General features: G+C 44.4%; 1 protein-coding gene across 2 annotated transcripts in view; it reads left to right on the plus strand.

Annotated features, from left to right (window-relative positions):
• Window positions 1–16529, plus strand: part of LOC147015329 (transcription factor Jun-like) — a 52612-nt gene that overhangs the window by 12993 nt on the left and 23090 nt on the right. The window contains exon 1 of one of the 2 annotated variants that reach the window (XM_085850001.1): window positions 15929–16099. The exons of the other annotated variant lie outside the window; for it this stretch is intronic. Within the exon in view, the coding sequence (XP_085706127.1) occupies window positions 16064–16099 (36 nt within the window). The 5' untranslated portion in view covers window positions 15929–16063. Of the gene's footprint in view, window positions 1–15928; window positions 16100–16529 lie in introns of those variants that run through there. 2 annotated transcript variants of the gene reach the window in all.

The following is a 16529-nucleotide window of genomic DNA, read 5'->3' on the forward strand; positions in this document are numbered from 1 at the left end:
AAAGCCTTATATAAAAGAAAGAGGCTTTCCCTGTGAGCTCCCCATTCAGTCCCAGATATGCACTGCAACAAATTTAGGCCTTTGGTACATCTTGCAGCCAATTTCTCAACATGAGGGTTCCATATTCATCCCTTATCAAAGACAATTCCTACCAAGAAAAAGAGCAATCAGAGATTGCAAACCCTCGCCAGGACTTGTTTTGTGTGGTATTTGTGTACTGGTGTGTTACACAATTAATAAGATAAATAATTATAACTGCTGGCAGTGATGACCAGGTGCCAAGACGTCCCGCTTTGATGCAACCCCACTTTTATTGGACACCTGACCCTGACCCATGACGTTTTTCATGATTATTCAATTGAATTTAGAATGGGACAAGTCTGAAGACGACGATGTTTCATGAGCGGTATTTGACGATGTCGATTGTTTCAGAAGTCAAGGATGAGACAATGTGATAATGTTTGACCAAGTTATAAAAATGATCAACATGATGTGGTACGAGTGACAGGTTATTAGCTGCAAAATGTCGAAAACCCAGTTTCGTTCAACAACTTTCAAAATTTGACCTTTGCATAACCTTTAAAGGTCACAAAACAATGTTGTGGACATTAAAATAAGGAAACAGGATATGTGCTATAGCTTATTGGAGTTAGTTCGTCGAAGGTCGAAAACCCGGTTCGATTCCCACAACTTTGAAAATTTGACCTTTGTGAACTTTAAAGGTCAAAGGTCAAGGATTATGACCTTTGGTGCAAAACTTCCTCTGGAACATTCCAGGAACAATATAACGTCATATAGGCTTTATGGCATTTTGCACTCCTCGGATTATCCATACTTTGATGAAATCAGCGTAAAAGCAAACTTGAAGGGGGCGCCACGGGCAAGGTGTTCGAGATAGAGAAAAATGGTTTCAAGACTTTCGGTGGGCAATGACCTCAAGATTATGCATAAAAATATTGTCATCCTAGCTCTCAAAGTTTGGGTGGTCGTATGATTTTTATGTCAAAATTTTCTATGTTCGTGACCTTGTGACGAAAATGAAAAATCGAGCTCTGTGGGGCGATGCAGGTGCCATTGGGCTTAACCAAATACCGAAACCCCTGCCAGATTTGACAAACCCCTCGGAGAAGATGGATTTTTATGTCAAAATTCGCAATTTTCTAAGTTCGTGACCTTGTGACAAAAATGAAAAATCGAGCTCCGTGGGGCTATGCAGGTGCCATTGGGCTAACCAAATACCGAAACCCTTGCCAGATTCGACAAACCCCCTAGGAGAACAGAGGTTTCCTTAGAAGCCGGTTACCGGCGACCCGCAGCCGTCTACTCAGAGAAAAAATCATCTTCAAAGATGATTTTTCTCAGATCTCAGAGAAAAGCTGCCTACTTCAGCGCCAATTATTATTTTTTTTGTCACCACGAAATCTCGACATCCCCTGTTTTGAAATCCGAGACGAAAACACATTAGTATTTCGATAAAAGCGGGCTTACTTTTACTGTTTGTACTCTTGCCAGGTCTCGCACAACACTGACCTAAAATAACACAAGCAGCTAAAACACGCCTCCTGCAATAGAGAGTTCTCTGCTTTGGCCTCCTTTTGGACTGTTGGCCTGATACCCTGATACCATACAGCAATGACCTCAAGAAAATAAACTTTGTAGGCCTCGCAGTTTCAGTGCCGAAACGATGGCATCAAAACGAAAATCCCTGTTTGACTTTGGATTTTCAAAGAAGTCCAAAGACATGGGAGGTAAGCTTCTGGCCATCAGTAATTGGTCTAAACTTGCACTCTCATGAGTGCGATGTCGTTGTTTCATGAAACACGTGTTTCACCTCGTCCATTTTGAGCTTTTGTCAAGTGATGCGGCTCCAAAATACACGGTCACCCGTTGTCCCTTTTTAATTTATAAAGTAATTAGCCTATAAGCTTAAAGCAGCTTTTGTACATGTTATTATTCGTGTTTATTTGCACTGAAAATCGCCGTTTATTCACTGAAGTGAAGGCCAAGTATGAGCAGCTGTGAACTGGCCAACTGAATACTGGTACCACAGGTACATGCATGTACCATCGACTTGAACTAACTATACAGTATTGCTGAATTTCAGTCAACCAGTCAGTCAGTCAGTCAGTATGTTAATGCAACTACATCCAGAATAGGCCAAACCACCTGTTTTTGTGGTTTTCCACCCCAACAGCATGATAATATGAGAACTATTTCATGTCAGAAATCATGCTAGAATGCATCTCCAGCCATCGAGGATCCTCTGGCTTCTAGGGCCCTGGACCCCGGCCATACAGCTGCGGTTGCTTCGCTTGCGGTGATGGTAACCTGCTACTTTTCAATGGTAGCCTCCTACTCCAAAAAATAAGGAAACCCCTGGGAGAAGATGCACATTGAAATCGGCTACCCCCTAAAAACACAATTCGCAATTTTCTAAATTCGTGACCTTGTGGCCTTGACCTTGGGAAGAAAATTAAAAATAGAGCTCTGTGCGGCTATGCAGGTGCCATTGGGCTAACCAAATACCGAAATCCCTGCCAGATTCAACAAACCCCTCGGAGAAGAAATTTTTTTTATGTCAAAATTCGCAATTTTCTAAGTTCGTGACCTTGTGACCTTGACCTTGGGATGAAAATGAAAAATCGAGCTCCGGGGGCTATGCAGGTGCCATTGGGCTAACCAAGTACCGAAATCCCTGTCAGATTCGACAAACCCCCTCAGAGAAGATGCAAATTGAAATCGGCTACCCCCTAAAAACCCGTTTTTTGGGCGTGGCTCCGCCCATAATGGGCGCACCACGCCCATTTTCAGGAAAACACAACTAGATCATGATATAAACCTTCCACCAAAATTTTATCAGGATCGGATCAAAACCCACTGAGCTATGCTCGGGACAGACAGACAGACAGACAGACAGACAGACAGACAGACAGACACACAACAATAACGAATATAGTGGTCACTTATTTTTTTCGTGAAAATATTTTTTCACTTTTTTCGTGTACCAATTAAAATAAATTCAATTCAAATCAAATGGAAGACCAGATAGGTACAGTCCTGCACTGGAGTAATCATAAGGAACCCAAACAAGCAAAGAGCAAAGATGAAGTCATCAAAAGGAACCTGGATAGGATTTGCTCTTCAGCTGCTACTCGTCTATCCTCAAACCCATCCAGGCACAGCCAAGTGAGCCTTATTTTAAAAAATTAAAAAAATTAAAAACAACCACATCAAAAAAGTAAATAATTCTGGCTGCCAAACCATGTGTCCGATCAAGTTAAAATTTAAAACATGTATTTCCCCATCACTCCTCGATCATAATTGTGAAATTTCAGGTCGATTAATCAAGCGGTTCCAGAGAAAACATTATTTGATATTTTTCTTCAATCCATTATGGCTGCCAAACTATGTGACCGATCAATTATTCATCAACAAACTTGTACACCCATGGCTTGGAGAATATTTTTGTGAAGTTTCTCCTCGATCTGTCCAGCCGTTCTGGAGAAGAAGATTTTTTTTATAGGTTTTCGGGTAAATCCAATATGACTGCCAAACCATGTGACCTATGACATTCTATGTGTGAACATTTTGTTCCTCAAGGATAGGCAGTCATACGTGTAACGTTCCGCCTCAATCTGTTCAACCACTTCAGAGAAGAAGATTTTTGAAGGTTTTTGAAACATTTTTTAATATGGCTGTCAAATCACGTGACTGATGCCGTCATCAAAGTTTTTTTCTGTGGACCATTATTTCGCTAGATGACCCTCAAAATTTTTCATACTGATCAGATGTAGCATTCTCCAGATGCAATTATGACATCATAACAAAGGCACCTATGACATCAATTTTTTTTAAATCACACTCATTCCCCATGAGTACTTGTCATGTTCCAAGTTTCAATTTTTTCCTTGGTGCCGTTTCAGAGATACAGAGGTCCAAAGTTTTTTTCCATTTTTATCCCCCGCCGCGTGGCGGAAGGGGGATATTGTTGTCACCCAGGTCGTCTGGCTGTCCGTCCGTCCGGGCATCAACATTTATAGCTGTGAGTGCGATAACTCATAAAATGTTCGCCATATCGATTTGAAATTTGGGTTACACATGTACCACCTGAAAAGGAAGAACCCTATTGATTTTGGGCATGGCCGGATCCAAGATGGCCGACTGGGGCGGCCATCTTCAAAAAAATGTTTTTTCGCCATATCGATTTGAAATTTGAGTCACACATGTACTACCTGAAAAGGAAGAACCCTATTGATTTTGGGCGTGGCCAGATCCAAGATGGCCACCAAAAAATGTTTTTTGTAATAAATGGAAAACCGCTTGTCTGATTTCAATTATTTTTGGTTACTACGTTCCTCACCCCTGGGGAACTTTTTCGAGATGATGACCAAATGATGTCTTGTTTCCAATTCACCTCCCTCATTATCTGGAATATGTATGACCTTTTTCATTCAATGGCGGGGGATTCCCCATCTCTGATGATATATTTCTAAAATGGCTGCCACACCACATGACCCATGACATCATAATTATCATAAAAAATATTCTGCATGAGTAGTCGCACCTGTGGTGAAAATTGTCTCAATCCGACAAACGGTTGCAGAGAAAAACACGAAAGTTCTGTGCAGACAGACAGACAGACAGACAGACAGCCAGACAGACAGACAGACAGACAGACAAACCGACCCAAATGCAATACCCTCTCCTTCAATGAGGGTAATAAAAAGGACACTTCAGATGACACTTTAAGGGAAGTGCCGTTCACTACCATCAGTGTGTCCCCCATCCTTTTCTTATGGGAAAAAATGATAAATTTGGACATCTCCCAACAGCTTAAACCCCCAGATGAGGACCCATTGGTCCACTATACCTATATCAGTCTGAAGTTTCTCCCCCGCATGGGCCACGTTCATACAGTGGGTCCACATGGCAATGTCATCCGCAAACAAAAGGATCTTACTATGGAACCTGAGATGGGAAGCTACATCATTAATCACACTATTAAAGAGTGTTGGGCTCAGAATGCTCCCCTGGGGGATCCCCTCATCCAAGTGGAACACCGAGGAAAGGCTCAGACCAACTCTAACCTGGAAGGTTCTATGAGACAGAAAATACCTAATCCACCTAAACATTCTGCCGTTAATCTCGTGGTTGTGAATCGTATAAAGGAGGTCCTCTTTCCAAACGGAGTCACAAGCCTTGTGGATATTGAGGAATACCGCCAGAAGCGACCTCTGATTACACTGAACAACAAATTTCAAAAATTTTTTTTTTACTGGAGATGTGTAAAGTGATTAAGACTAATTTGGGTACGCTGATTTCAAAAATCATAACCGTTTTGCTGTATCACGTCAGGATTTTCAGGAACAGAAATATTCCCATTGCCTAGAAGTCAGGATTTCAATGAAATTTACATATGTCTTTAACATGTCTATTTCGTACAATTGTTGTTAACTTGTGTTATATTTCTTTCTTTCAGATAAAGATGAGTAGGCGTTCCTGTACCAATCATCCTGACAACTTCTGTTATGTCTGTGGTCGGTATACCAAAAAAGATCAACAGCGAAGTATATCTACAGCAGTGAAAATGAAGGCCGCCTACTTTCACTACTTCGGGTGTAAGGTGGGGGACCAAGAACAGAGTTGGGCACCACTCATCTGCTGCACAAGCTGTCACACAACCTTGACTCAGTGGTCGGTGGGCAAGCGCGCGAGCATGCCATTTGCGATGCCCATGATATGGCGTGAGCCGCAGAATCATCATGATGATTGTTATTTCTGCTGCACCAGCATCGCCGGCTTCAACAAGAAGAATAAAGGTCACATCAAGTACGCTGACTGCGTCTCTGCTCGTAAACCTGTGCCTCATGATGACGAGAACCCCGTTCCAACACCTCCAGCTGATCAGAACATAGCTGTAAGCAGTGGTGAAGAGGATGGTGATGATGAACCTTTTGAACCCGACACTCAAGAATCACACCTTCTGAACCAGGGAGACTTAAATGATCTTGTAAGAGATCTCTCGCTGTCAAAGGCGAAGGCAGAGCTGCTTGGATCAAGGCTGCAGCAGTGGAATCTATTTGAACCTAACACCAAGATATCCTTGTTCAGAGCACGTCACAGAGACATGGCTGAGTTCTTTGAGATGGAAGACACGATGACATTTTGCAGTGACATCAACGGTCTGTTGAAAGAACTTGGGTGTGATCACGATCCTGCAGACTGGCGCCTCTTCATCGACTCGGGGAAGAACAGCTTGAAGGCTGTTTTACTCCACAATGGCAACGAGAAACCATCAGTCCCACTGGCTCACGCGTTCGGCATGACAGAGACCTATGAGACTATGCGGCAGCTGCTTGATTCCATCAAGTACAATGACTTCAACTGGCACATCTGCGGAGACTTGAAAGTGGTGGCGCTGTTGTTAGGGCTGCAGTCAGGCTACACGAAATACATGTGCTTCCTTTGTCTCTGGGATAGCAGAGACGATAAGAATCACTGGACGAAGAAAGATTGGGAAGAGCGAAAAGAGCATGTACCTGGTCGACACAACGTGAAGCATGTCGCCCTTTCTCGACCCAGCCAAGGTTTTCCTTCCACCACTCCACATAAAGCTCGGCTTGATGAAAAGTTTTGTACGGGCAATGGATCTGAATGGGCGTGGGTTTTCCTCAAGGAAAAGTTTGGCAACACCTTGTCGGAGGCCAAGATCAAGGCTGGTGTCTTTGTTGGACCGCAAATCTGACAGATTATGAAGGACGAAACTTTTCCGACAACTCTAAACCCCAAAGAGCTGGCAGCGTGGAGGAGCTTCAAAGCTGTGACGGACAACTTCTTGGGGAACGAGCGCGCGGACAACTATGAAGAAATAGTGCAGCAGCTGCTGGAGTCCTTCAGGAAACTTGGCGCCAGGATGTCCCTGAAAATCCATTTCCTACACCAGCACCTGAACTTCTTCCCTGACAACTTGGGAGCAGTCTCGGACGAGCACGGCGAGCGATTCCACCAAGAGATTTCACTCATGGAGACGCGTTATCAAGGGCGGCACAACCCGAACATGATGGGCGATTTCTGCTGGTTCCTGCATCGTGAAACTGACACAGAGCAGCACAAACGCAAAGCCAAATGCCTAAAGCATTTTTAATTACATTCTTGTGTAGTTTTTCTGTAATTTCTATAATTTTGAAGCATTCATGATGAAATAAATGAATAAATGAATTTTTGTAAATTTCATTGAAATCCTGACTTCTAGGCAATGGGAATATTTCTGTTACTGAAAATCCTGACGTGATACAGCAAAACAGTTATGATTTTTGAAATCAGCGTACCCAAATTAGTCTAAATCACTTTACACATCTCCAGTAAAAAATTTTTGTTGTTCAGTGTTATTCAAAGATTTCCTGGCATCATTAGCCAGTGTAATAGCGGACCATCCCTTTCTAAACCCACGATGACCATTATACAGGAGGTTGTTCTATTCCAGGAAGTGCACCAAGCAATTATGTACCATCTTCTCCATTAATTTGGAAACAACTGAGGAGAGGGAAATCAGATGGTATGAGGATGGGGTTGTACCATCTTTCCCATCTTTAAGAATAGGGATTACAAAAGAGTGCTTACAATCGCAGGGAAGTTTCCTTAACTCCCAACTCTTATTAAATAGTGAAAGGAACACTCTCAAAACCCTGTCCTCCAAATGCTTGACCATAAAGGCCCTGTCACACCTTGACGTTTTAGCCAGCGTATGCCGATGTATGAAAAATTTGTCTAAAACACTGGCGTACGTCGAATATGTTATGGGTAAGTTTTGTATATGTTAAGAGCACGCTGGCATACGTCGTAGTACGCCGAGTACGTCGACAAATTTTAAGCATGCTCAAAATTTGACGTATGCCTCACACTTTCCGCATATGCTGGCCATGAGTTGTAGGCACGTTATGCGATCGTTGACACACGTCGACACACGTTACTTGTAAGTTACTCATAAGTCAAAACACGTCGAGGTAATGTTTAGCGTACTCGAAACTTATTTCTAATCTATGAGTAATGTGCTTTGAACCTATGTGTAATGTATCTCCAACGCATATTGACGTATGCAGACGTATTTGATTGACGTCTTCCGGACGACCACAGAACTCACTGAACGTGTTTCTAACTTGCAGCTACCGTATAATGGCGTATTGGCAGCGTTTAGGGGAATTGGTATATAAAAATGGGCTTCACAGGAGGAACCCGTCAGTGTTTCAGACTCCATGGTGAGTAGATGTCCATGTCAGTTATAGTAGTAGTCGTAGTAGTAGGTGAGCGTGTCAGTAGTAGTAGTAGTGGTAGTAGTAGTAGTAGTAGGTCCATGTCAGTAGTAGTTGGTGAGCGTGATGGGGAGGGTGCGGGTGATGATGGATCCTCCTTGCGTCCGCGTCCACGGCCACGGCCAGGAGACTTCTTGGCAGCATTCTTCGAAGTTTTCTTCGGCATGACGATGATGTTGACACTTCGATGTCGAGCTTGGTTATGATTAAAATCGTCGAGCGGCAGCGTCCATTTAAATAGTTAAGCGGCAGCGATTTAAATCGTTGAGCTGCAGCCTATTAATAGGCTACGCCACGTGATCGTCGGCGATACGCTGCCGCGTGCTTTGCATACATTAGACTATTGTTGGGCATACGTTGTGAACACCGACAACACGCGAAGCATTCGTTGTTATAAGTTATCTATAAGTTATCGAAACGTTCTGTGTACGTTACTAATACGTTATGCATACGTCCAACTCATTATGAATATGCCCAAAACTGAAAAAAAAAATCAATAGTTCAGCGTAGAAAAACATAAAAAAAAATGCCGAAGAAAACTTCAAAGAATGCTGCAAAGAAGTCTCCTGGCTGTGGCCGTGGATGCAGACGCAAGGAGGATCCATCATCACCCACACCCTCCCCATCACGCTCACCTACTACTACTGACATGGACCTACTACTACTACTACTACTGACACGCTCACCGACTACTACTACTACTGATACTACTGACATGGACATCTACTCACCATGGAGTCTGAAACACTGACGGGTTCCTCCTCTGAAGCCCATTTTTATATACCAATTCTCCTAAATGCTGCCAATATGCCATTATACGGTTGCTGTAAGTTAGAAACACGTTCAGTAAGTTCTGTGGTTGTCCGGAAGACGTCAATCAAATGCGTCAATATGTGTTTGAGATACGTTACACAAAGGTTCAAAGCACGTTACTCATAGGTTAGAAATAAGTTTCGGGTACGCTAAACATTACCTCGACGTGTTTCGACTTATTAGTAACTTACAAGTAACGTGTCTCGACGTGTGCCTACAACTTGTGGCCAGCGTATGCAGAACGTGCGAGTCATACGCTGGCATACGTCGACAAATTTTGAGCATGCTTAAAATTTGTCCACAAGCTCGGCGTACTACGACGTATGCCAGCGTGCTTCAGCGTGCTCTTAACGTATACAAAACTTACCCATAACGTATTCGACGTGTACCAGCATATTTGGCAAATTTTTCATACGTGAGCATATACTGGCTAAAACGTCAAGGTGTGACAGGGCATGACGGTGATGTTGACACTTCGATGTCTAGTGCGGTTATGATTTAAATCGTTGAGCGGCAGCCTATTAATAGCCTACGCCACGTGATCGTCGGCGATACGCTGCCGCTCGCTATGCATACGTTAGACTATTGTTGGGCATACATTGTGAACGCCGACAACACGCGAAGCATTCGTTGGTATAAGTTATCAAAACTTTCTGTGTACGTTACTAATACGTTATGCATACGTCCAACTCGTTATGAATACGCCCAAAACTGAAAAAAACATCAATTGTTCAGCGTACGCCAGCGTTTTACATACATTTTGATACGTTGCCATACGCTGGCTAAAACGTCAAGGTGTGACAGGGCCCTAAGATATGTCAATCAATCTGGACTAGGGGCACTATTCTTCGCCTTCTGCATGACTTGCTTCAGCTCCCAAAGAGTAAAATCCAGATGAAGTGGGGAATTTAGAGGCTGCTCGTCATTGATGACGACCATATGCTGCTTTGCAAATCGAATCCTTTGTGCTTTCAACTCCCTGTTATTTCCACCATCACCTCCAGAGAAATGTTGGCCCAGAGCCTCTGCTTTGTCCACATCTGAACAAAGAGTTTTGTTCTGGAAAATGAGAACTGGGATAGACTTCCACCCAGGTTTGATTCCCTTAATACTTTCAACTCTTTTCCATACAACTTTAAGAGGGATATCTGGATTAATAGAATCACAAAATGATCGCCACAAGGCTGTTTTAGCTTGCTTGATGACCCATTGGGCATATGCCCTTTTCCTTTTAAATTCCAAGACATCCTCCATCCTCAGGGTTCTTCTTAACCTTTTAAGGGCGGCCCTCCTCTCCTGGATAGCCTGTTTGCAACTCTCGTTCTACCAGGGGACTTTAATTCTCTTGCCAATGGAACTCCTGGACATTGGGATTGTCACCCGCAATTTTACTTATATTTTGGACCATATTCCTATTCAGGCTATCAATATGATCAGTAACCATCTCTTCCTTCACTTCCTTGGCACATCGACTTGATAAAAGGCCCCAGTTGGCCTTAGAAAAAAAATCCATTAAGCTGGTCCATCAGAGTCCATCAGCACCATGGTTCCCTTCCTAATTTAACGTTAGTGACCCTCGTGCACCTTCCATTCACATTTTGCTCTGCTGAGGGCGATATGAAGGTAAGGTCCAAAGGAGACATCTTCCCCGTAGATGGATTGATACAAGTCCCCACTTCATCGTTGAGTAACACCATATCAAATTTGTCCATGAATTCCTCGATGCATACACCATTTCTATCCGTGGTTCTGGAGCCCCAAATAATGTTGTGGCTGTTAAAATCACCACAAAGGAAAACCACCCCACCACACCTCCTAAAAATCTATTGACATGCCTTAATCACCAACTGTTGGCAAGGATTGTAAAAGTTTATTATAATCCTTCCCCTTGTCATGCATTGTAATAATATTACTCTCAAATTTGACCTTGCATTCTGTTACCATGAAGGGAATACCAAGTTTAATAAGAATCCCACATCCACCTCCATTTCCAGTTACTCTCCTTTCGGATAAAGGTGTACCCCGGAATCGATTGCGAGTTTTGAGCCACGTCTCTTGTAGACATATGTCAGGTTTCGTTGGAAATTTAGAAATAAACTTTTAAAATCCAGACCCATGGGCCATTAGACTTTTTGCATTCCATTGAATTGCTAACATTAATCCCTTGAAGAGTCCTGAGACTGTTGAGTCTCAGTTAACTTTATTCCCTGTCTTGCAAAATATTGTTGCGAATTCGCGCCCGCCGGCGTGCGAGCGGCCACGTAACTCGAATCGCGGCACGTCGCCCACCGGACGGACAATTCCGTCGTGACCCTCTCGGACTAACGCCGGGAACTAGTCACGGGTGGGCCTTTCGGCCTCACCACGATCGTGCCAATCGGCCCCCCGCGTGGGATAGGGTTGTTCGCCAAATTCGACCTACCGAAGTACCCACACGGAGGGTAGACCGGGCGATCGCACCTCGCCGCAGGTCGACTTCAGACACGGGCCACTTTAAGCGACCCGTTCCGTACTATCGGGATAACCGAGCGGTGTTATCTTCAACCTCGACGGTTCCGATTAATTATTGGGCGTATTTAGCCCACGACCAACCCTTTTGTGAAGTAAGATGGAGATTCAATTAAAGAAAAGACGAAGCGAAACGGGAAAAACAGTTCAACATAATTCACATTTATTCCGCGGCAAACGGAAAGCACACATATACAATTACAACAATTATGCACCAAAAGCAAATGTAACAAAAACACAACAATTATGCACCAAAAGCAATTGCAACAAAAGAAACACAATGCAGATCTACTACCGACTACGCGAGTACACGGCAACACTTACACAGTTTTACTTTACAGACGGCGCCGACAACACATATACTCCAAATCAAAAGAAAAAGGGGCCACCCTCAACTGCAAGGGGGCAGACGGGCCTGTGGCCGAGACTGCGTGGAGCCTACCCGTCTTGTGATGAGCCACAAAATGGCGGCGGTGCCCCAACTCCGCGCTCCTCCGCGGGCCTCGCTGGCACTGCCTGGAATGGGGTGGGAACGGGCCCCCCCTTTTCGCACTATCTCAGCGCGGGGGGGAAACAGGGGAGGGGTTGTTGATGCTCTGGGGAAAGAGGATAGCTGGCTTGCTTGGGTCCCGCGACGAGCGACTCCGACAGACTCCGAACCCCGACAGACCGACTCTCCTCCAGACCCGTCTTGACTGATGCTGCCACACTTCGCCGCCGCCACAACTTGCCCGAGCCCGAAAAAGAAAACCTCTCTCTCTTCGCCCTGCGCTCGGCGCTTTATAGTGGAGCAGGAGAAACCATATGCACATTTTCGGATCAGGATCGGCTCGGGAGCGGAGCCACGCTCGCCCATTGGACGGAGGAAAAGTGGGCGTGAATCATTCCTGATCCTCGAATTTGCATATAGCGATTCTACTCCGACGCGCCTGGAGGCGAGGCCAAATCGCCCCGCGCTTAATGATTGGACGGATCGGAAGTGGGCGTGTATCATTCTTGATCCGACTTCTTGGAAAGGCCGCTTTTTGCACCCGCTGCTCGGCGCGCGCCCTGTACGAGTCCAGGATCGGTGCCCACAAGCGGTGCGGGAATGGCGGCGGAAGGAGGAGAGGTGAAGGTGGTGGAGGGTTTATTGTGGTGGTCCCTGGCCACGGTGACGCTTGGAATGGCGGTGATGCGATGGTTGCGAGAGCGAGTTGTGACGGTAAAGGTCGTGGCTGTTGGCGTTGTTGTTGTTGTGAAGCGGCGTTGCGGTTGGTGGTTGTTGTGTGATGGCGGTTGAGACGTGGTTGGTTTAAAATAAAGATAGAACAGAAAAACGGCTATCTTGAAGGGTCGCAGCCCGAATGAATCACATTTATTCCCTCTAAACAACGGGTTTGGGCCTAACTACACATATACTTACAGAGATACCTCACCTACGGGACCTGAATGGTGGTTTGCGAATTTGCTCAACCACAACAATATCTTGTTGATCTCCTTCGAGGAGAAGCCCTCCCACCCCAAATGTTTACAAGCAGCCAAAGAAATTATTTTCATTTTTTTCCGACGACCTCTTTGCTTGAGCTGCAAAATGAACAACCTCTGTAATAAATCCAATGAACCTCATTTTGGAGAAGCTAAACCCCGTTTTGCCATCTGTATCTTCGGTTTGGCATTCCTGCAGGTCTATAGTCTTGGTTTGACAATCCACCGACTTCGTCTGTAATTTAGCTTGGACTGGGGAATTGGTGAACAGAATGGCTTCACTGACTGGCGGCTTAATTTTTGGGATTTTAAGAACAGCCTCTGCAAATGAAAGCTTCCCTGTAGTTTTTATTCGTTGAATCCAGACAGCCCTTTGAAATTCTACACAATAAAGACCCTGCTAAACCTGGATTCGAACCATGCTGGACCAATGAGGGAAAAGACAAAGGCGAGCTGGGAACATTTCTACAACAATTATTTATTTACAGCAAGCGAGGAAAAGTATGTGGCACAACAAAGGTCTATTAGGTGTGTAACTCAGGAAAAGAGGAGAGGGGTGTGCGGGTGTGACAATTATACAAGCAACTTACCAAAGCAGACACAGTGCAGACTTGACGCGAGATTATTCAGTCACAACAATAAAAAAATCTTCTGCAGGCTAACTTAACAGACAGGTGCCAGCACACTCAGACACACACATGGAAAAAGAAACCCCAATGAAAAGGCACCTTTGCAGCCAGGGAGGGAGGGGGTTGAGGTTTTAGTTTTCAGTACCTGGGTGTTTTGGGGGAGGGATGCTCCGTGGTGCGGCACCCGACAATAGCCACGTCGCTCTAGCCACAGCCGCACGTGTGGAGATCGTGTTCCGAACAGGAGGAGCTTGAATGGAGAAGTCCAGAGGGCGAGGGTGGAGCAGTAGGCTTGGAGAAGCAGGAAGCGAGGTCGTGGGGCGGAAAGAGGAACAGAAGGAGGGCCGGCGAGATGTGGGTGGAGTCAAGGACAGGAGACAGCGTGAAACACACACACTCACACAACCACCACATGGAGGACTTCTCCATGTTCTATAGAGCTCGGAGGAGGGGCCATGCCGAATCTGACGTCATCGCCTGAGTCGGCGTTCTGACTGGCCACGACCCCCCTACGTGGTCCGCCATCCTGGGCCGGGCTTCGGCCAGACGCCGGTATAGCCCACCCACCTGGGTGCAAAAGTGTACGTGACACGCCGCACATGTCTGGCCTCGGGTAGATGGTGGTGCAGCCAGCCCACCCACCCACCTTACTGCGTGACTCGCTGTGGTAAGCGAGACGAGGGGGCAAGCGAGGCAGATTTACCTCAGGAGTGAAGAGTGGGAAGTGGAATGGAGGGGAAAATGATTTAATAAACCTAACTAATAGCCCATCGCAACGTCGTCCCTGCTGTCCCACAAGACAAAAGGTAGGGAACTAACTACATGTACACTAATGGGATAACTATCTTGGGACACCTACTGTATCTGTTGTCTGCTTGCGGTTCCGTCTGCTATCCAGAATATATATACATAGATATATATATATATATATATATATATATATATATATATATATATATATATATATATATATATATATATATATATATATATATATATATATATATATATACCTATGTCAAACACAATGTGTATTTGTCCCCCTTCATAAGGAAGATTAAAATAGGGTTTCAAAGGCCAATCTTTTCACACAACTGTGTTCACTGCAGTCTATTTTTCAGGATAACAAAAAACAACACATTTTTCATTTGAGTAATTATGTCTCCTTCATTGGCAATATGCCTGATGTTGGCTTAATGGTTCGGGTGGTGGGCTTGGGATTCTAGGATCCTGAGTTCAAATCCCACTCAGCTGTTGAATTAATACCAGGTGGGGTCGACTGTGCCTGTCATCCTTCTGAGGTCGGCAAAAATGAGTGCCAGCTTGCTGGTGTCCTGTGTCGGAGTGGCGACTCATCCAGGATTGTGCCCAATAGCCAAGGAGTCTGCTTAGGCAGCACCAACGCTCTGCACAGAGTATGGTCCCAATGGATGGATTAGTGTTGGCAATGTAGATGGTGACTTGCAACTGGGCATCAATATCAATATCCAATACACGTAGAGTATTGCACTAGGTACAAATACAAAACTTGGTCGATGAGTTGGGTAGGTGACAAGAACAAGCCGATTACATTTTGTTTCAGGTCCGAATCTAGATCCAGCCTATCAATGAGATACAAAATGTAGTTTTCATGCCTGGCGGAGGTGGACCAAGTGCCATTTTAGTTTACAAATGTCACCAGACTGCTTTGATGTCGAATATGATATTGCGGTCTGGCATTTTCAGAAACTATGATACAGCTCAGATCCTGAACTTTCTCTTTCTCCCTACCTCCCACTCCCTCACCCTCCCTACCCCTCTCTCTAATTTACAACTGAATCTCCTTTCAATCGCAGGTTTAATCACAGTTATGTTCATGTTATTTCTCTCGGCACTCATTCGGACATCAATTCCATGTTTGTTTATTATTTCTCTTTTTTTTTTTTTAGCAATCTCAAAGCAAAAGGAGAGCATTCATATCAAAATTTGAAACTGACAATAATTTTTTTCCAACCCACTCAACAACTATACTGGTCTACACAAGTATATTTACATCACATAATTACCTCCGTCACCGAAGATGGAAGGAGGTTATGTTTTCACCCCTGTCAGTCTGTTTCTTTGTTTGTTTGTGTGCAGGATATCTCAAAAAGTTGCTGACGGATTCGGACGAAACTTGATGGATAGGTTGGGTGTGTGACGAGGATGAATTGATTTGATTTTGGTGAAGATCCGAATCCAGATCTGGATCCGAGAACTTTTTGATTTTTGAAGTGATCTTTCACCATTGAGAGATAGGGATAAAAACGATGATTGAGAGATAGGGCATGATATTTCAAAAATGTATTGGGCCCGAGAATGATGTTCTCGTGGATCAGGCATTGCATCATGGAGGTATGTGCTCTACCGAGTGCCCTTCTAGTTTCAGTTGTTTTCATTAGTAATAAGTGCATTTTCTATCAATCTATTGCACATTTCCTTCAGCCTTGTTTTGTGATATCTATGAATGAAATATCTTCAGCCTTTGATATCTATGAATGAAAGAGTTAGAAATTCTCAACATCAAGTCAGGATTTCTTGACAAAAAACATACAAAACTAACACGGAGGTCTATGCGTGGGGCTACATGTATGAGTGGACTATTTCTCAATGAGAAATAGTCTTTATTTATTTATTCGTATGCAACCTGTGGCTGCTTGGTTGCATCATTTACTAGGGGCACAGCTGTGCCATTGATGCAATGCCCCTGTTACCAGAAACCTGGTACTCATTTTGCTGACCTCAGAAGGATAACAGGCTGAGTCAAGCCTACCTGGTGTTAATA

Source organism: Eptatretus burgeri, chromosome 12 (assembly GCF_056783735.1).
Source record: "Eptatretus burgeri isolate ZD-2024b chromosome 12, Ebu_testis_v1, whole genome shotgun sequence".
NCBI classification, from domain to species: domain Eukaryota; kingdom Metazoa; phylum Chordata; class Myxini; order Myxiniformes; family Myxinidae; genus Eptatretus; species Eptatretus burgeri.